This window comes from Lepidochelys kempii, chromosome 10 (assembly GCF_965140265.1).
Source record: "Lepidochelys kempii isolate rLepKem1 chromosome 10, rLepKem1.hap2, whole genome shotgun sequence".
NCBI classification, from domain to species: domain Eukaryota; kingdom Metazoa; phylum Chordata; order Testudines; family Cheloniidae; genus Lepidochelys; species Lepidochelys kempii.
In genome coordinates, this window is record NC_133265.1 from 48221849 (window position 1) to 48242587 (window position 20739).

The 20739-nt window shown below is 45.9% G+C and overlaps 1 protein-coding gene across 1 annotated transcript in view; it reads right to left on the reverse strand.

Annotated features, from left to right (window-relative positions):
- The window catches only part of PTPN9 (protein tyrosine phosphatase non-receptor type 9), a 50410-nt gene that overhangs the window by 17852 nt on the left and 11819 nt on the right, over nt 1–20739 (reverse strand). Inside the window, exons 2-4 of the mRNA XM_073303455.1 lie at nt 6618–6761; nt 5188–5277; nt 4086–4210 (exon numbers count right to left, since the gene is read on the reverse strand). Coding sequence (XP_073159556.1) covers nt 4086–4210; nt 5188–5277; nt 6618–6761 — 359 coding nt within the window. The remainder of the gene's footprint in view (nt 1–4085; nt 4211–5187; nt 5278–6617; nt 6762–20739) is intronic.

Below are 20739 nucleotides of genomic sequence, written 5' to 3' on the forward strand. Positions count from 1 at the left end.
TGGATGTTTCTGAAGTAGGGTGCATGGCGAATCGGGCATAGCTAAGAACTTGGTACATTAAATGGAGTTTACAGTGTCCTCTCAAGATTTTTAAATGTGTATTTCTGATTACCTCGTTCGCTTATTGTTGGATGTGTTTAATTATTTCAAAACTGAAATTAAACTGAACGTGCAACGTTGGCCTGCTAGGCAGAAGGCAAAAGCCATCTTTTCTGTAGGGTTTCTGGGGAGGGTGGAGGCTGGGCTCCTGGATGGAATGGAAAAGGAAGGGGATTTTCTGCTGCTTTGATTTACTGGCTCCTTGAGTTAATCTGTCCCTCGTCCCCCATATGGATTTTTTGTATGTTGCTGGGAGGTTATAAGAACGACAACAAAAAAATGCCAGTCTAGATCAGGCCAGCACCAGCTACTGCCAGGTTTCTTGTTATGGGATAACCTGCCTGAAGGTAAAATTTCTACCTACCCCTCTTTGATAAGAAACAGGTTTATGCTCTGAAACATGAGGGAAGGGACTGTCTCTTTGTCATGTGTTTGTACAGCACCTGGTCCAGTGGGGCCCTGGACCATGACCAGGGTTCCTAGACACTCTGGCAATCCACATAATAAATAATGGCGTGTTCCTCTGCCTTCCAAAACTCCTTTAAGGGTAAAGTTTTCAAAAGGGCCTCACTGATTAAGAGGGCTGAGTCCCACTGATTTTCTTATGTCTGTCAGGGACTTTTGGAAATGTTCCTTAACCCTCCTAATATTAACTCTGGGTGCTCTTGTTATTTACAGCAGTGTCCAGTCCTTTTTGGAGCTCTGCTAGCATCTTCAAACTGTGAGTTTAACGGTCCGCTTGCCTTCAGCCTGTGTAAAGGAATCTTAATTAATTTATCTTTAATTACAATAGTGAGAAAAAAACAGCCAAAAAGAAAATCAACAATAATTCCAGTGCTTTGCCAGCTGAGATCTATTTCAACTTTGTAACGCTTTTATCCAAAGGAAATTTAAACCTTCACTAAGTACTTTCCCGATCCAATTTATTCCCCCCGTACCCAGTCACAGCAAATGGAAATAAAAGCATTCCAAGCTGAGCTCTTTTCAGTAACTCCTGATTTCTGAAACTTACAAGCACTTTCACTCAGTTTAGGACCCAATTTACACTCACTGAAAATTCTGATGCTGATTATTTCTGCAGTGCCATGGCATTCCAAATTCACTAGCACCCCAGAGCCATTCCCCCAGGTCAGCCCACATGTTTTATAATCTCAGATGGTAGCTGACTAGATGTACTCACAGGCAGAAGTGCAACTACCTGCCCATTTACAGACAGCAGCCCTGATCCTGAAATTGAATCCACGCTGGGAGTCCTTTGCATCTATACAGATCCATTTGCAGGATTGGGGTTCACATTTGCAGAAGTGTCAGGTTTTGAGGCCATGTCTACACTACAGACTTCTGCCATCACGGGTGTGATGAGTTTTGCCAGTATAAGTTGCAGCCGCCGTGGCTCTTTGCCAATCTAGTATATCACTATAGCTATACCAGCAAAGCCTTCCAAGCATAGACCTGGCCAAAGATTATAAGCTCTTCGGGGTGGGGACTGTGTCATCCTGTGTGTTTCAACAGTGTCTAACCACATCATGGGTGCTACTGGAATACAAGTCACGAACAATGATAATTAAAGGGACGATGCATCCTTTTCTGTGATGCTTGAGGAGAATCCATGAGCAACCCCAACAAAAAGCAATCTTTGCACTGCTTAGAGATTGGACCTTTCAATCCCCAGTCCTTCAGGGTACAAGTCTGAACTGCGAGTCTGCCCAAAAGAGAAGATAAGCTCTTGGGATAATGAATGCATATTCCTCTATGCACTCTATAGCAAAGCACACACTTCTTTTTCAAAATTTAACTTTATGCAGTAGACTATTAGGGTTGAGGGTGCATCAGGCATGGTAACACTCCAAACTAGCCTTGTATTTAAATACCAACAAAATGCATTCATGTTGTATGGAGCAGTGTTTCTCAACAGGCCAGTCCCCGATATGTCCCTGACACAGTTTAAGAAGGCAACAAGCCCAGTCCCTGGTATCCAAAAGGTTGAGAAACACTGATATGGAGCACCCGACAAGCAAGACAATTCAGAAGTAAAGAAGCTCTTGTTTCAGCCTTCTCCACTACGTTCTGACACTGCAACTTATTGGATTCAGAATTCTCCCAACGCAGAATGATCATCCCATGCCCTACGCACTGCAGACCCCAGGGAAGGGGTGAATAGCTAAGAATTTCCTTTCACTTTTGCATCAGGAAATCAAAGCCCTGAAAGTGGGTCAGCCTGTCATGTGTCACACAGTACGCTCCCTGTTTTGTTACATTAACCTTTGTGCATATGAGCTGCTCCAAAGAATGATACTGTTACATATAAAACGAGTATTCTCCCTGCTTCCAAATATGCATGCCCAGATAACATCCTGCCTCGTCCCCCTACCAAAAATCCTCCCTGAAAATCTTCAGGGGAGACCATAGTTCTTAGCTCTTTAAAGCATACCGGAGCCAATGACTCAGGGATTAAGAGATCACGGCTTCCTCGAATACAGTCGAAAGCATCAGGGGTGCGAGATCTTTATGAGTTTTAGCAAATTTCTCAGGGAAGCCAGCTGGGCCTAGGGATTTTCCATAAGCTTACTGAAGGGCAGCAAGCTTTTCTTTCGCAGGCCTTTGGCCTTTCTGACTGAGCCCCGCACAGACAGCTCTGAAGAACAGAGTTCATTTTGAAAGCTCGATGAAAAACAAACAAACAGCAGCATTAGGGACATTCAACCAGCCAAGTGCTGGGATTCAACAGATTAATGCACCTCGCGTAGGAGAGTTTATATTGCCGGGGCGGGGCGGGGGGGGGGCAACCGTACCACAATTACAGCTTGGCAATTTCAAATCCCTGCTTTAACAGCACCGATTCAATTAATACTCCTCAGCATTTCGGCCAAACGCCCCTTGACTTCTCTTCTTTACGGACCCTTCAAAGGCAGATTCAAGGACATAAACCACCTATGGGGCATCTTCAAAAACTAATCAAGGGCTTGTGTAGCTGTTAGTGTAATCTCCTACATATACGTAGTTATAACACACATGCAAACTACATTCAGAGAACATGGCTAACGTTGCAAAGTCAAGCACTCAAGAGATAGGGAATGCCAGAATGATGGTTGCCTGTGCATTGAATGAGGCAGAGGCCCTGTGGGGAAAATAGCATGTGACCATGGCACCAAAGCCCATATCATAATGCAGCCGCACAAAGGGACCAAATTAAAGTTTCACAGGCTACCGGAATTCTGGCATTTCCTCTTTTGCATGCTGGACTTTGCAGCCTTAATACTGTTCTTTTTGTGTGTGTAAGTTCGTAGGTCTTTAAGAAAGCAAACTGAAAAAAAAAACGAAATTCCATCATGCGGCATCATATCAACACCACAATGAGATACAAGGGTAAAACCAGCCAAGGTAGCAGCAGTTACCCACCATGTGATCACCGATCATGTGGCCAATACAACTTAAGACCCCCACTGCACAGAAATCCTATCCTTGAGTGCTGCAGGCCTCCACCAGCAGCTGCTCACACAGGCAGGCTCTGCCGTAGGCCTGGAAAATCAGCTAGTACGCAAGTCTCCTTTATATTGTAGGAGATAGGCCAAGGTCATTCAGATGAATCAGCTCAGGTTTGCTCTCTTATCCCAAATAGCTTGGGATCTGAAAGAGACAGATTCATGAACTCTGGCGTAGGGCTTAAAAAAGAAACCCTCTGCCTTGATCCCCAGGCCCAGTCCTGCATGCGCTCACATCTGTCTACAACAAGAGACAGAGGCTGGAAATGCTGCAGGGATTGGAGGCGGAGGGGAGGGAAGCCAAGATTTCCCCCCAAAATCCATGCTAGAAATTCAAATTCCTGCTGGGCAGCGCATACTGATGGAAACCCTGGATTGTGGAGTTCAGCAGGACAGGGAAAAGCACCCCGCCTAGATTGCAATGGGCATTACAGGTATTAAAGCCCATCTAGGAACAGCAAGGTGAGCAGGCAGGAGCTGCGTGCCACACGTGTCTGTACTCACCTCTCCACAGCTCTGTCCAGCAGATAGAAAAGCGCCTGGAGCACCACATGTTGGACGCTTTTATTGGGATGATGTAACTTGGCGGTGAAGAGGGCGATCGAGGCTCCGGAGGGGTCCCGTGCGCTCTAGAAGATAATCAGGGGAAAAGCATAAAGACCAGACAGGTGGCAGAACAGTCTCTGCAGAGACCATGGATGGTACAGAGCTCTTTGGGACAGGGGCAGGGTCTACTTGTGTGATTGTACAGCACCTTTGCACTACAAATAAATAGTAATGATGGAGGTTTCATGCTGCAGCAAACTGGAGATGCAGAACTGCGAGCGTGAATGTAGCAGACATGTGCAGGACACCCCATACAGAACGGATTTATTTTAGGGAGACTATTTTCCCCTTTCACAATGTTCATTAACTTGTGAGCTTTCCTGCTCTGATCCCTGGGGGACAAGAAAAGCATGACTTACACCCATGGAGGAGAAGACAATTCTATCTCCTTACTCATTCCATTCTACGAGCCTCCCACTAGTCTACTGCACCCTTAAAGTGAACCAGAGGAGCCCCCGAAAGCTGATCATCTTTAGCTGGCATTTTCCCCAGACCAACCAGATAGCCCAAGGGAAGGGGATAAGCCCAAGGAGTAGCTAACGCCAACTATTGCTGCGCATGAGAGCTGGCCCAGGAGCTCCCTTAGGACCCCCACTTCTCAGGATAGTGATGAGCTAACAGCATCTCTGAGATGTTGCCATCTTGCTCAGCGTGGAGGTAGGAGCAGTTCACTGATGCAGCCAATGGGAGAGGGAGAAAAGGAGAAACTAAGAGGGGAAAACAGCTGTTGTGGGTGAATAAGCACCGCCCCCACTTCTTCAAGGATCCCAGCTGGAACACCCCAAAATCTGGAATCCCTGCCTTAGGGTTACAATCTCATGAGACACAATGGTGCAAACACCACCTTGTATTTCACCTTCCAAGACCCGTGCACACTTAGTTTTTCCCAGTGCTGCCCAGCTCTCTCTCCAGGTTGCAGGCCCTTTGGACGTGGAGAGGGCTCCTCTTGCACAAACCAGGCCCGTGGGAGAGAAAGGCCAGGATGTGATCCCACACTTACCAGGATGGTGAACTTCCCACTGAGCAGCTCAGAGCGCAGAGGTTCTTCGTGAGGTTTCAACTTCACAATTCCTTCCTTCAGCCGAGTTTCCTAAGGGTTCAGAGGCACACAACAATCACAGGGACAGCAGACAGCACAGGAAGCAGCTTCCAATCAGCTGCCATTACTATTTCCTGCTCAGCTGGGAATCATTAAAGGTATATGGCCACCATCACCACCCACCTGCTCAGTGACTAAGCCTCATGCAAATCTAACCCAAACAAATTTCCAGATCTGGCTTCAAAACTTGGGCCACCTTCTCACATCCCTGAGGCTGGCCAGAACCACCAATTCCCCATCTGGGCCACCAAATCTAGCCAGCTAGCCCAGGACTGGGGGTGGCGGAGAGGATGGGAGGCAAGCCAGCTTGTCTGGCACAGAAGCAGCAGACTGGGGTTGTGATGTAGTTCCGGGATTTATATAGGGGGGACAGACACACTAAGAGTTTAGCTGCCATTATGTCCTTTGTGGGTGTGGTTAACCCACTAGCCAGATCCCAGAGCAAAGGATTATGGGTGTATGCAAGAATCCATAGAGAAACCATCTTGGATTCTCAATTTAATGTTTGTTCAGGTTTCATAGACTGCTGTGAACATCTCCTAACAGTGTCGCCTGAAGAGGCTTAGAACAGATGTGTAGTGAAGTTGTTTAATGCAGGACCAGAAGGCATTTGGGTACGACAGTGATAAGCACGGAATAACTACCTCTATAGCAGTGGTTCTCAAAGTTTTGTACTGGTGACCCCTTTCACATAGCAAGCCTCTGAGTGCGACCCCCCCCTTATAAATTAACACACTTTTTAATGTATTTAACACCATTATAAATGCTGGAGGCAAAACAGGGTTTGGAGTGGAGACTGATAGCTTGCGACCCTCCATGTAATAACCTTGCAATCCCCTGAGGGGTCCCAACCCCCAGTTTGAGAACCCCTGCTCAACAGAATCCAATATTGTTCCTGAAAAGGGATGGGGAAGAAGGCTGGATGTTGGCATGGCCTAGAACTACCCAGTTCAATAATTCCTTGGACACATTCCTGTAAAAAAAACCTGTGACCAAGCAGGGGAAGACGAGAAGCGTCTGAAAGAGAACAAGTTTGGGGGATGGGCAAGTTTAAAACATTGTCTAGGTTTTTTTGCTATCATCATCCCGGCAGGGTGGTTTGAATTGATTTTGTGCCTGGGTGACTCACAATGATTTTGCATGGCTGATTTATACGCTTGTAGGTTTTTCACCAAAGCAAAAAAATATCTGAGAAAAAAAGCATTTGAGAGCATAACTGTTCCCCTGGAAACGAGAACAGCTTTTGCAATGCATCACATCACTTAGCAGCACAGAAAAGCCCGGCCTGACTCCAGCTCCCCCCTTCACCAAGACAGCTCCGGCTCACGTACCCTGTAGGAGTGGAACAGCTCGATCGCTCGGAGGACATCAAACTTCCTAGCCATGAGGAACTTGACGGCCACATTCCAGGAAAGCGGAGATACATTGTACTGCACAGTCCACTTGTTAATCTCCTCTAGGAACTGCTTCGTGGCCTATTTGAGAGAGAGACATGCATGGTAAGGCAAGAGGGAAGAGACACATTAGTGTTTGCACATACTAAATACCAAGGGATGGAAAATAATCTGGTACAGAAGCTATTCTGAAATCCACTCTAACCCACTGTGTATCTAATCACACCTTCTTGTCAACTGTCTAAATGGGCCATCTTGATTATCACTACAAAAGTTTTTTTCTCCTGCTGATAATAGCTCATCTTAACTCATTAGCCTCTCACAGTTTGTATGGCAACTTCCACCTTCTCTGTATCTAACTATCTATCTTCTTACTATATGTTCCGTTCTATGCACCCGATGAAGTGGGCTGCAGCCCACAAAAGCTTATGCTCTAATAAATTTGTTAGTCTCTAAGGTGCCACAAGTCCTCCTGTTCTTTTTGTGTATCTAAAAGCATTCGATGGATCAGATAAGTAGGTGACACATGGTAAGGCAGAAACAATGAAATGAGAAAGGAGATGCAAATCACCAGCTCAAAGCAGCCTGCACAAGTCGGCAGAGAGAAAGAGATGGAATGATTGGATAGCTGGCAGAGAAGCTGTACAGTATGATGCACCAATCACTCAGTCTCACTCTTTTCATCAATCCCAGCAGCCAATGAGAGCGGTGGGAACAAACAAGCTCTGTCTGATTGAGCAATAAAAGAACAGGGATCATTCATTGGTGCATTGTTAGCTACAGCAGCAAGTCACTTTTCTACTTAACACAGGCCTCCAGAGTTTGCATATTGCTTTCCATGGCAGCTATGAAAGGCATCCGGAAGCCATAAGAGTGCTGGGTCATAGCTATGAGTGATTAGTTAGACAAGCCTCAGAGACTGAATCTGGAAAGCCACCCAGTGCTTTTGGAAACCGTGATAGCTGGTAATCCGAAGAAAGGGAGCTAGATCTCCTAGCCTCAGCACTGCTGGATACCTGCTGAGAATGAACTGTACCATCTCCAGACGATGCCAGGTACATTGGAATCCCACCAGCCTTCACCTTACCAGAGTCATGGTCTCTTACTGTCTCAGTTATGCCTCACTAGAGAGACATTTCTCACTTTAGACCCAGGTTCGTTTCCTTCCTACACCAACCTCGTGCTCTCTCGCTATTTCCCTGAGTTATTTACATCGACAGTTCCGACTGGGATAACAAGGTTGTAGATCAGTTACAGTGAAGGAATTCTGGGAGAGACAGAAATATGGTTGGGTGAAATTCCATGGCCTGTCGCACGCAGGAAGTCAGCCTAGGTGATCATAATGGCCTTTTCTAGCCTTGAAATCTATCAACCTATTAAATTTATTCCACATCAGGCAAAAGCATCCTTAGTTACCAGTCCTCTTTGTGTGACTCAAGCTGGGTCTTTGTCCCACATTAGTTATTTATGCAGCACAGTAAGTACATGCATTTCCATACAGTAAATGCCAAACTTGTAAACCTCTGTCTTGAAGGGATTACACTCTAACCAAAAGGCAAAAGCAGGTACAATCCATGATGGAATACACACAGCATGGGATGTGCTAGTGATTACAGTGGAATAGGCGAAGGTTTGTATGGTTTATGAGAGAGAGAAAGAACAAACTTGGTGTGATCTGACAGGGAGAGAAGGCAAAGGGTGAAGACAAACAGAACAGTTGGAGAGGAGATAGGGCATAGCACAGATGATGCCAAGCCACAGGGAGGGGAGGAGTTTTGGAGAGCTCTGGAAGCCAGAAGAGGACACTTGCCATGGAAGAAGAGGTGAAGCCAATGGAGAGAGACAAGGAGAAGGGGGGTTCGGTCAGAGTAGCAGAGTTTGGGATGGAAGAACAGTATCAGGGAGGGATGGAGCAGAGATCAAGGGAGAAGGAGGAGTTGGAGCCACCAGGGTGGGAGGCTGGCGAAGGATGGAATATCTTGGTGACTGGGATGGACAGGAGGGGGGGGATGAATTCTGTTGTAGATAAAGAAGCAAAATGGTTTGGCCATTGGGGGCAGAGGGAAGAGGAGTCTCACGGTTTGAATGAGGTGAACAATGGTGCTTCTGTGAATAAGACAAAGAATTAGAGCAGAGAGGGGATTCTGCAGGAAATACAAGCTCTGGTTTGCATATGCTGAGTTGTTTGAAGCAGCAGCAAAACATCCAAAGAGAGAAATCAGAGGGACAGGCAGGGATGCAGGTTTGGGTTTCTGACAGGCTGAGGAGTATGTTCAAAGAACATGAGCTTTGTTGTGTACCAGCAAGAGGGCTTTCTATGGTGTTTGAAAGGAAACCTCCGAGGTCTTTGCCTTTAAATAGGACAGTAAGACAGCTGCTGATGGCAATTCTCCCAGAGAGAAGAAACTCAGAGTTAAAAACCAGCCATACCTATGAACCTGTTAGTGCCCCTACCCTAGGCATTCCGTCCTGCAAAACCCACCTGGAAAGCTGACAGAGACCACCAACATTGGCTAGATACCAGAGCGCTCCATACAGGAGGGTGGATGACAAAGACATACAGGTCACCACCAGCCATGGCTTTAGTAGCTATACCCCGACCTGCTTTAAATACCACATTGGCTGGGAACCAGTTAGCACCAAACCAGAGAAACAAGCTTTAGCACCGCAAGGAGGACTGGAACAGCAAACATCACACTGACCAAGAAGGAAACAGACTGCTGCCTTGGACAACCCAGGCCAGGTGAACAAACAAAGCCCAGGGCAAAGGAAGGAAGAAATTAAACCACAACCAAACATATAGGGCAGTATGCTGCTCTCCGCTATACCTGGCATATCCATAGGATCGCACAGGTGTAACCACAGGCAGGAGCTGGATGAGGGTCAGTTCTCCTGATCGCTCCCTGAGACAGTGGTTTCCTTTTCTAGCCAAGACAATACTTTTTTTCGCTAAGCTCCTAACGGGATCCTCCAAAGATCCTAGCAGAACAAAACCCCAAATATTCTGCTGTGAGAACACACAAAGGACCTTTTCATCCCCTCTGAGCTGATAATCATTTCAAAAATAAATAACCGACAATAAATCTCTAGATAGAAGAAGCCAAGAACCCTCCGCAGAATGGGGTGCATCACCCGGCAAGATATAAAGATGGCTCTGCATAAAATAAACCACATGTATGATTAATCCACACTATTTGCCTTCCTCAAGCAATAGCGACATTGCCAACGTTCATCATTTTAGTGCAAGACTCATGATATTTGGTGCTTTCCTCATAGCCTCAGCACCAGGAATCGTGTAAATATAGGAGACTCTCGGCTTTCATTAAAAACGTGAGATGATTTTTGAGGCTTGGCTAGACAGCTCTAGTTGTCACCACAGAGGCAGTGGGATCTAGCGTAACGTTTTCAAGTGTCTAAGTCCCGTTTTTTGCTTTTGAAAATTTTACCCTTAGAGGAATAGGGTGCAGGGGTGGGTGGGATTCAAGACAGTTGAGTTCCCTCGCTGGCTCAGTCAGTGCCCTGCTGTTTGACAGTGGGCAAGTGTCTTTACCTCTCTGTGCCTCTGTTTCTCTCCCCCTCCCCTTTGTCTGTTTAGATGGGGAGCTCTTTGGGGACTGGGGCTGTTTCTCAGTAGGTGTTTATACAGCACCTCACATGACGCAGCCCCAGTCTTGGTTTGGCCTCTGTGCCCGTTGGGAACACAAACATCAAACAACAATAATCTCTTTAAACTTAGCTCCTCCTCTGAAATGGCCTCAACTCCCGGGGGCAATTGCCGGACTCTGCCTCCTGCTGGCCAGGATGTGATTCTTGGCTCAGAGCATAGGAAGAACAGTTCTTTCGGATTTGGCCTGGATATTGGTCCTTGTGAGAATAACCTGATCTATATAACGGTGGGATCTTAATAGATATGACAGATACAAATATGCCACTTGCTCTGCTCCATCCCTAGCAACAGCAGCATCAGTCTTGCAATTTCCTCTCTAGTTTTTGTACCGTCCCTTTGAATAGAAGGGAGAGTGGATGCAACTAGCCCAGTTCTATGGGGCAGGGACTGTCTTTGACAATATGTTTATACAGACCTAGCACAATGGGGTCCCAATAGTGTTTGCTGCTTCTTGGCAATCCTCTAACACAAGTCATGATAGCAGCCTTTAAAGGTTGAGAAATAAACTTAAACCCAACCCAGTAGGTTCCCCCCCACACATGGTTTTGTTTGTTTGTTTGGGTTTTTTGATGTGCTTCTACATCATTCCAAAGCACATCCAGGGACAGAAATAGACTGGAAAGCTTTTAGATAGTAGAAATTTTAGTTGACTCGCAATCTGAGAATGAAAACTTTGATCCTACTGAGTTACACGGGAAGTGATGAGAACAAAGTTATTGTTTCCAACTAGGCACAACAAGAAAGTCACAGAACTGCCTAGAAGGGAAATGGGTGGAGTTGCTACTGACCGGAGACAGGGGCATGGAGAGTGGATGGAAACAAAAGGAAGACAAGACAACTCAATTTAATACTGTATCAATTTTAGATGCCCAGTTCAAGCAGATCAACATTGGTTGAGGAAATGTTTGCAGGATGCAAAAAGCGCACGCACACTTGACTTGAAATATATGCCTAAGTATTTGTAGGATCTTGGCCGTAGATTTGTTTGGTCGAAACTTCATAGTAGGCTAGGTGCTGAAAAAGCAAACCAACTGGTAAAGAGAATAGATATCGAAGGACTGATCCAAAAAGAGAGCGAGGCTGAACTAGTTAGCAGACTGAGAACTTGCTCGTTGTGTTTTGCTTATGGAACTGCAAGTCTGTACACCAGGGGCCCTTTTATGTTTGAAGACTCCATAGCGAGTTACCCACTTGGGGTTCCTTGGTGTGGTCTTTTCAGGTTGATAGAAATCTTGCACCATCCTGTAGCTCTTTCATCTACCTCACTAAAGCCCCCATCACACACATCAACTGGGATAAAGCAAAAAGAAAAGGAGTACTTGTGGCACCTTAGAAACTAACCAATTTATTTGAGCATAAGCTTTCGTGAGCTACAGCTCACTTCATCGGATGCATCGGATAAAGCAGTCGCTTTACATGGTAGCAGCCGAAGAGACAACCAAAAACTTACAAATAAGAGTTAGGTTAGGATCCCAAAAGGTAGTTAAAGAAGAGGGGCTCTGAACCAGAAAATCCAAAGTGACACCATTTGTTTCAGTGGAATTACTCAGGATTGTCACTGGCGTAAATCAGCTAGAATCTAGCCCTCTCTGGGTGTCCCGTGGCACTGTTTTAAGCCTGGGTCAGCAGCTGCAGAGGATTAGCGCTACACTCCTGGGCATAAGCACTTTCCCAGTGGCATGAACACTGACTAAGAACATGCATTCCTGGTCAGTTGAGCTATGCGTCCAGTCCGTGCAGCTCCAACAGCCGAGAAGTATAAAACCCATTATAACTACACACACAAAAAAATTAAGCGCCTAAACCATTCTCAGACCCTAGGGGTGAACTTACAGCTTATAAATACATTATTAAAGCAAATATTTGCAATTCATTTCCTCCTTCATTTACCCGCCAAGACCCATGGTCAAGATTCTGTTGTTTCCCATGCGAGAGATGGTGACAATACAACCCCCCCCCAGAGCTAACGGGCTAGTGAGGTCATCTGCTTTCAAAGGAGAAACACAAGGACTGTTGAACCAGGGTCTTGGCAGGTTGAAATAAATATTTCAGTTTCCTTTTTCCAATGCCTTTTTATGTACTTTCAACGCTACACACGTATTATGCGAATGATTTCAAGCCAAATTCTGCGATGAGCCATGCATGTACAATTCCCATTAAAGTCAATGAGAGCGGACCGTACACAGGAGAGGACAGAATTTTATTTATTTCCGTTTGTAAGGAAAGTGCCCATCTGGTCCCCTGAGTGATCTCAGAATAACTAACCTCAGCTATCAATATTACACGCTATAATGACTCAAAGGATCTATTAGTAGGAGGGAATTACAGTTGCACCAAGAGACTCCAACTATAGGGATCTGGGGCAAAAATTGGGGATTGGTCCTGCTTTGAGCAGGGGGTTGGACTAGATGACCTCCTGAGTTCCCTTCCAACCCTGATATTCTATGATTCTAAGATGGGGGCCTCATTGTGCAAGGCCCTGTACAGACACATAGTAAGAGACAATCCCTGCCCTGAAGAGTTTATAGTCAAAGTACACAAGACAGACAATGGGTGAAATGGAAGCACACAGAAATGAAGTGAGTTGCACCAGGTCACAACCAGGTGAGTGGCAGAACCAGAAAAAATGCAGTCTCCTGACTCCCAATCCAATGCATTATCTGCTACCGTGGTTCTCAACCACAGGCACATCAACTCATCTAGATATTTGCCTAGTTTTACAACAGGCTACATAAAAAGAACTAGCAAAGTCAGTACAAACTAAAATTTCATACAATGACTTTAGAGTGGTAGCCATGTTAGTCTGTATCAGGAAAAATAACGAGGAGTCCTTGTGGCACCTTAGAGACTAACAAATTTATTTGGGCATAAGCTTTCATGGGTTAGAATTCACTTCATCAGATGCATGGAGTGAAAAATACAGGAGCAGGTATAAATACATGAAAGGATGGGGGTTGTGCCAGCAATGCCCCACTGCCATGTACTTTGGCCAAACCGGACAGTCTCTATGCAAAAGAATAAATGGACACAAATCTGACATCAGGAATCATAACATTCAAAAACCAGTAGGAGAACACTTCAATCTCTCTGGTCACTCAGTAACAGACCTAAAAGTGGCAATTCTTCAACAAAAAAAACGTCAAAAACAGACTAACGTGAAGCTGCAGAACTGGAATTAATTTGCAAACTGGATACCATCAGATTAGGCCTGAATAGAGACTGGGAGTGGTTGGGTCATTACAAAACCTAAACTTAATTTCCCCAATGCTAATTTCTCCCTACTGTTACTCACACCTTCTTGTCAACTGTCTGTAATGGGCCACTCTCTTACCACTTCAAAAGTTATTTTTCCGCCCTTGGTATCCTGCTGTTAATTGATTTATCTCGTTAGACTGACCTCACACTTCGTAAAGCAACCCCCACATCCTTGCATGTATTTACACCTGCTCCTGTATTTTCACTCCATGCATCTGATGAAGTGGGTTCTAACTCACAAAAGCTTATGCCCAAATAAATGTGTTAGTCTCTAAGGTGCCACAAGGACTCCTCGTTATTTATACAATGACTTGTTTATACTGCTCTATATACTGTACACTGAAATATAAGTACAATATTTATATTCCAATTGATTGATTTTATAATTATATGGTAAAATGAGAAAGTAAGTAATTTTTCAGTAATCGTGTGCTGTGACACTTACGTATTTTTATGTCTGATTTTGTAAGCAAGTAGTTTTTAAGTGAGGTGAAACTTGGGGTATGCAAGACAAATCTGACTCCTGAAAGGAGTACAGTAGTCTGGAGAGGTTGAGAACCAACCACTGATCTACTGGACCCAGCTAAAATTAAGTGTCCACCTCAAGTTTTTCCTAAGACACCTGTCTGTCTCACATGGTCTCCAAACTCCTTCTTCAATAGCTTATTGGATTTGCTGTTAAAAACCTTTGAATTTCTCGCTGTGGACACATATAAATTCCTGTTAAATGTGCCAGCATGGATCCATCTGTAAATACAAACCTCCCCCAGCCAGCCAAACTGTCCCACATAAACCAAACTACTTTTAGGTTTGGAGAAGCTATGAAGGAGCCACAAGCAACAGCTGGAGGGGCTGGACAGAGGACAGAGTTTTGATTTGTGCCTAAAGGGTTAAATAATAATTTTTTTAAAAGGCACCGGTTTTAAAAACTGGAATTCTTTCTAGTTCCATCTTTACCCTAGGATTTTCTTTGTACAAATAAGTCTGTTTTAATAACTCATGATAGGGGAATTGGGTCTCTTGTAGTTTAAGAAATAATTAAAGGTTAATGGTTTCAATTAAATGAATTTTTTTCAAAACAAACGTTATGTATTCCTTTATCATTTTTGTAATGCTGTGTATTTATCAGACTCCAGTGTGTAGTCATGTGAAGGTTTTATTCATATAGCAGCATGTGATTTTCCTGTTTTGAAAACTTGATGAGAAGAGAGAGAGAGAGAGAGGAATCAGTACTGCTTTTAACACCGTTTCATTGCTTAAAAGGTGCACACACAAAGGACACCCAATCCCTCCAACTCCTTTGCTCTAAGCTAGAGACCATCTGGCGGGGTGTGTTTTAGTCAACCGTTCAGGATTAAACTAGGCTTCCTACTCCTCCTCTCCTCAAACAAACCCCAGTAGAAAGGATACAGCCAAACGAACACAGACAAAGAACTGAAGTCACCCAGCCCGTGACATAAAACAGGAAGAGCCATTCTGAAATGAAGGAATTTTTCATTTTCCCCAGCATTGTGCAAGAGCAACGAACAGCAAGCAAAGGCAGCTAAGATTGGCTTTCGAGAAATGCCGCCGTCGCAGCGGGAACAGGAAGAATTTGGAAGCTCAAAGTGGTGGTGTAGGGTGTCCGGCTGCTCTGGGGAGCCGGCCAGCTCCCAGCGAGGCAGAACGGCTGGAATGATTTGGAGCCAGTCAGCATGAAAAGGGCCTCCGTGTTAATGACTTCCTATGGGAGGAAGTGAAGGGCCTGAGTTTATCAGCACTTCACCGGCCATGTGTGACTGGCCTGGGCCTGGGCCTGGGCCCCTATGTATGGCTTCACTTCATGATTCCAGCTAATGGGGCAGGATATTTGCCACGTCCCTTCCATTTGCACTGGCTGCTTTAATATGATGAAGCTTGTTATCTCACCAGCCATCACGGAGCGGCTTTTAAGTTATCCATTAACACCACCATTTCCACAGCCCCACGCTCCCAGCAGAGCCTTGCCTGAGCAAGGACGGTAGGGGAAAGCTCCCCACCAGAGGTAGCAACAGCAGGCGGGAACCTTTGCATAGACAAGATGATGATGAATTGCACTCCAGTGGTGCCAATCAAAAGTCAGCCCCCCACCCCTCATTGTGCTGGGGGCTGCACAAACAAAGCCGGCAGTGCTTTTAAACACAGCCTTGCTCGGAGCCTGGAGCTAGAGCTCCCACTGTTGCTATTGCTGGCGGAACTGTGCCGATGTTAGAGAAGGGGGGAATTTCCCACCCTGCATGTAGGCATGGCCACACAGGCTGTAATTAACTAGTTTCTTTGTGCTACATCCATCCCCAGTGTGCAGATCTACCCAGAGCCGAGCCCTCTCGCAGCTCTGAACTAGGACTCCAGCAGCGTGAGCTTCCGCACAGCGGTTTCCTATCAAAGCCTGCTAGGATTCCAGCAGTGTGAACTTCTCAGAACAGTGCCTGACCAACAGCAGCTACTACTCCAGCAGTCTGAGCTCGCTGAAAAAAGGTTATGAGCAATGCCCATCCCAGCCAAGGCTTCTGGCAGCTCCCTGGCAGGGTCCCCTTGAGATTCCAGGTTGTAGGAGAGCAGCCTGCATCCTGCCACACTCAATATTCTTTCAGATAACATGAAGTCATCTCTCCAGGGGATGCCATTTGCCATGGCCATCAAGTGCTAAGACACCCTCTTGCCATCAGTTCTTTTAATGATCCCTGTTCCAATTTCTTTTTCTCCCCGGGGAATTGCAGTGCTTTGTCCTTCCTTCCTGTAAACCCTCTACCGCCTACAAAATGATCTCAGCTGGTCTCTCTTGTTAAATACACCAGGGACTCAAACAGGTGCTGAAGTGTCACATTCTAATGCAATTATTAACACAGGCACATCCTGTTTCCAGCAGATGGTACTTGTGTTTGGGATACTGAAGGCACCATAACGCATGAGCAGGAGGAGGAGTGGGGAGGGAAAGGGTTGCCTTGGTTCTAACCTCTAGTCACACAGCACATAACACAACTCAGCAGCACAGTCCCCGCCAGCCACGACACCACAACCACAAGAAGAGAGATTGCAGCATCAGAGCTCCATCAGAGGGCATGTTCATTCCAACCCCCCGCCCCCCCCCCCCAGCTCTGGCATTTGCTCAGGTAAATTACCTGAAACTGATCACACTCTGGGCTCCAACCAGCAGCAACGTTGATGGAAAATTTGAAGGGAAAAAAAACCATTTTCAGTTATTTCTGAGATATCTGGGTGGGGAAGGAAATGGCATTTTTTCAGCCATTAGGAGAACAGATGTTTTGTGTCCAGCTTACTCAGACTTAAACAAGTCAGTAAAAGTGCCATTCTTTTGACCTTCCAGTCCAGCACTGGGTGAAGAGGGACAACACTGGCTTTAAGTGTCATTGCAGCCTCCTGAATTCCAAGGGGGGCTGCCCAACTCCTAGCCTAAGGCCTCAGGGCTGCTCTAGTTTATGCTGATTGCAAGCTGAGGATAGCCGGAGTGCAGTGTGCTCAGGCTACTACACCTCTTCCCTTCCACTCTCTGCTCCCATACAGTGAGGCATGAGGGGAAGGCAGATTAGAGCTATAAATAGGACCCTACCGAATTCACGGCCATGAAAAACACCTCACAGACCGTGAGATCTGGTCTGCCACCAGGAAATCTGGTCTTTTGTGTGCTTTTGCCCTATACTACACAGATTTAACAGAGGAGACCAGTGTTTCTCATATTGGGGATTCCGGCCCAAAAGGGAGCTGCAGGGTGGGGGGGTCGCAAGGTTATTTTAGGGGGAGTCACGGTATTGCCACCCTTATTTCTGCACTGCCTTCAGAGCTGGGCAACCAGAGAGCAGCAGCTGTTGGCCAGGCGTCCAGCTCTGAAGGCAGAGCCCCACCAGCAGCAGCACAGAAGTAAGGGTGGCAGCACCTTGCCCCCCCCCCACTCCTTTTTGGGTCAGGGCCCCTACAATTACAACACTGTGACATTTCAGATTTAAATAGATGAAATCAGAAATTTATGATTTTAAAAATCCTATGACTGTGAAATTGACCAAAATGGACCATGAATTTGGTAGGGCCCTAGCTATAAGGATGGTTCTGCATTAAGTGAGGAACTCATAAACTATCAGGGTTGGAAGGGACCTCAGGAGGTCATCTAGTCCAACCCCTTGCTCAAAACAGGACCAATCCCCAATTTTTGCCCTAGACCCCTAAATGGCCCCCTCAAGGATTGAACTCACAAACCTGGGTTTAGCAGGCTAATGCTCAAACTACTGAGCTATCCCTCCTCCCAACTCCTCTAAGAGCTGGGGGATTCCCTAAGAGCAGGACTGAAGAATGGGGCCCACAGAATGTAAAATGCTCAAGGCAGGGGTCTGTGACTTTATTTCTTATGAAGTACCTTAGGCACTTTATCAATAATAAATGTTTGTTAAACACTCTCAGAAGGAAGTTTCCCTGATCTCCCAGTGAATTGAATCCCTGGAGTATGTTGTCCGTCAACTCAGATTATACATTCTGGGCTCATGTCTTGCTCCAAGTCTCTCGCAGAGCAGACCACACTGTCCAACCCTAAACAACTTGGAAGAAGTTCATCCCCGAATGAAAAATAGGGCTTTGACTTGGTCTAGGAAAGTTGCTTTCGAAATTAAGATACAAGCAAATTGAAAAATATGTGCTGAGCATGCTCAGCCCAGTGTTTTCCTCACCGAGTCAAACACACGTTTGCGTGTGTTGCTCTACGTGAAGGCAAAGCTATTTGTATGGGAGATAATTTTCCTAGCCCCCTCAAGCTGTAACTGACGAGCGGTGGTTGAAACAGTGGCTGTCAACCTTTCCAGATTACTGTACCCCTTTCAGGAGTCTGATTTGTCTTGCATACCCCCAAGTTACACCTCATTTAAAAATGACTTGCTTACACAAATCAGTGTCAGAGAACACTAGTACTGAAAAATTGCTGACTTTCTCATTTTTACCATATAATATAAATATTGTACTTACATTTCAGTGTATCATCTATGCCAGGGTGGCCAAACTTACTGACCCTCTGAGGCACATACGATAATCTTCAGAAGTTTGAGAGCTGGGCGCACCTGCTGGGGCTCAGGGCTTCAGCCCTGCAGCGGGGTGGTGAGGCTAGGGCTTTTGCCCAGTTGGGGAGGGTGGTTTAGGGGCATCAGGCCCGCAGGAGGCAACTGCCAGGGTCCGGGGCTTCGGCCCTGCTCCTGCTGAAGCCCCCAGCCCCAGCAGGTGTGCCCCACGGGGCTGAAGCCCCCAGCCCTGGCAAGTGCCTTGTGCAGGGCTGAAGCCCCTAGACCACCCTCTCCAGCTGGGCAGAAGCCCCAAGCTCCCCACACAGTTTGGTAGATGGAGAATGGGGATGGCATGAGGGGCTCCACGAGCCACAGTTGGGCCACCCCAGTACATACAGCAGTATAAACAAGTCTTTGTCTATATGAAATTTTAGTTTGTACTGACTTTGCTAATGCTTTTTCTGTAGCCTGTGGTAAAACTAGGCAAATATCTAGATGGTTTGATGTACCTCCTGGAAGACTCTACATGTACCCCTGGTTGAGAATCACTGGTTTGAACTAAGCTACTTTATGCAAGTGTTTATAGGTTTGGGACTTTAAACTGTAACATTAGTTGTGTAAGAAAACTCAGATGATACAGCAGTTGTATAAGTCTATCCTGGGATGAATAAATTACGGGAGTCACACAATGTAATTTCTGAGAAAACAATCAGTGGTCTCCATTCCCAGGAGATGGGGCCATCACAAGACAGCCCTCACCATAAATGACAGCCTTGTTGGCTAGCAAACTGGGGAGAACACAGAGTGAATGGACATGGAAAATTAACTGTTTTCTCAAGGCTAGAGCCGATCCCTCCACATCATAATTGAGGCTAACTGGCAGAGCAGTGTGGGGAAAGCTGACATTGGCCTTGCCTCTGCTCTACAACATCAGTGCTGTGGGTTAAACAGAGGACTTAAGACTCCAGCAAGGCTGGGCTTGGGCAGCACTTGGATGGAGACTTCCATAGGGGGAAAAAGGAGTCTGGACATGTGTGTCTATTGCACACTGAACTGTTTAAGGGCCTCACATAGGGTTACTACTCACAGCAACACCGGTTTGCCTTTAGCTCAGATAGATCCACCTTTCGCTTTTGGACACAGCGGTCCCAGGGTAATTGCTTGCTGAAATAGATTCCTTCTAATTAAGGATCTATCTAATTCATTACTCAATGTTTGTGCAGCCTGCTACTCTTCTGCTTTCCACTGTACCCATCATGCTTTGCAGTTTGTAGTGCATTCCGGCAATAGTGAATTTCTCTCCATTTTGATTATAGTTTTCAAATCGCACACACTGCACTTATGGTGCCAATTCACCTTCCAGGATAACGCCCTCTACTTTCACTCACAGCTCTCCGCAAAGTTCAACCTTTGGGACAAACCTTGCCCTTGCAGCTGATGTTAGGTGTAGCTGTGTGTGTTTTTCTCAGAGCAAAATTTGTTCTACCATTATTTAGTTACAGGAACAAGGAGTTAAAAACTTGTCCATTAAAAAAAAAAAAAAAAGGACGTCTTGCGCACAAGTAAGTCAAAACCAGCTGAACTTTAACGGTGCACAGGTGGGATTTCCCAAGGCACTCGGCACTGGCCTGATGTCACCGGAAATTTTTAAATGGACTCTGGCAGCACAGTTAGGCCAACTCTTGAGCGCTTCTGAAAATCTTGCTCTATGTACACTTAGACCTTGCTGATAGAAGGCTTCCCACAGTAAACTGGACATGATTCACTATTAAGGCCTGGTCTACACTAAGAAGTGACATCGACTCAGCTACGTCATTCAGGCATTTGAAAAATCCACATCCCTGCACGACAAAGTTAAGCTGAACTAAGCCCTGAAGGCAGCACTAGGTCAGTGGAAGAATTATTCCATCACCTACCTACTGCCGCTCAGGGCGGCGGAAGCCCTCCCGTTGGCGTAGGTGGTGTCTCCACTGAAGTGCTGCAGCTGTGCATTTCAAGTGGAGACAAGCCCTATTTTCATGCACGCATGTTAGCTTCGCAGAACTCAATTTGCAGTTTTATCATTTCAACGGATAAGATGTTTATTTTTAACCCTTTTTTTCTCCTGATTTGTATCTAT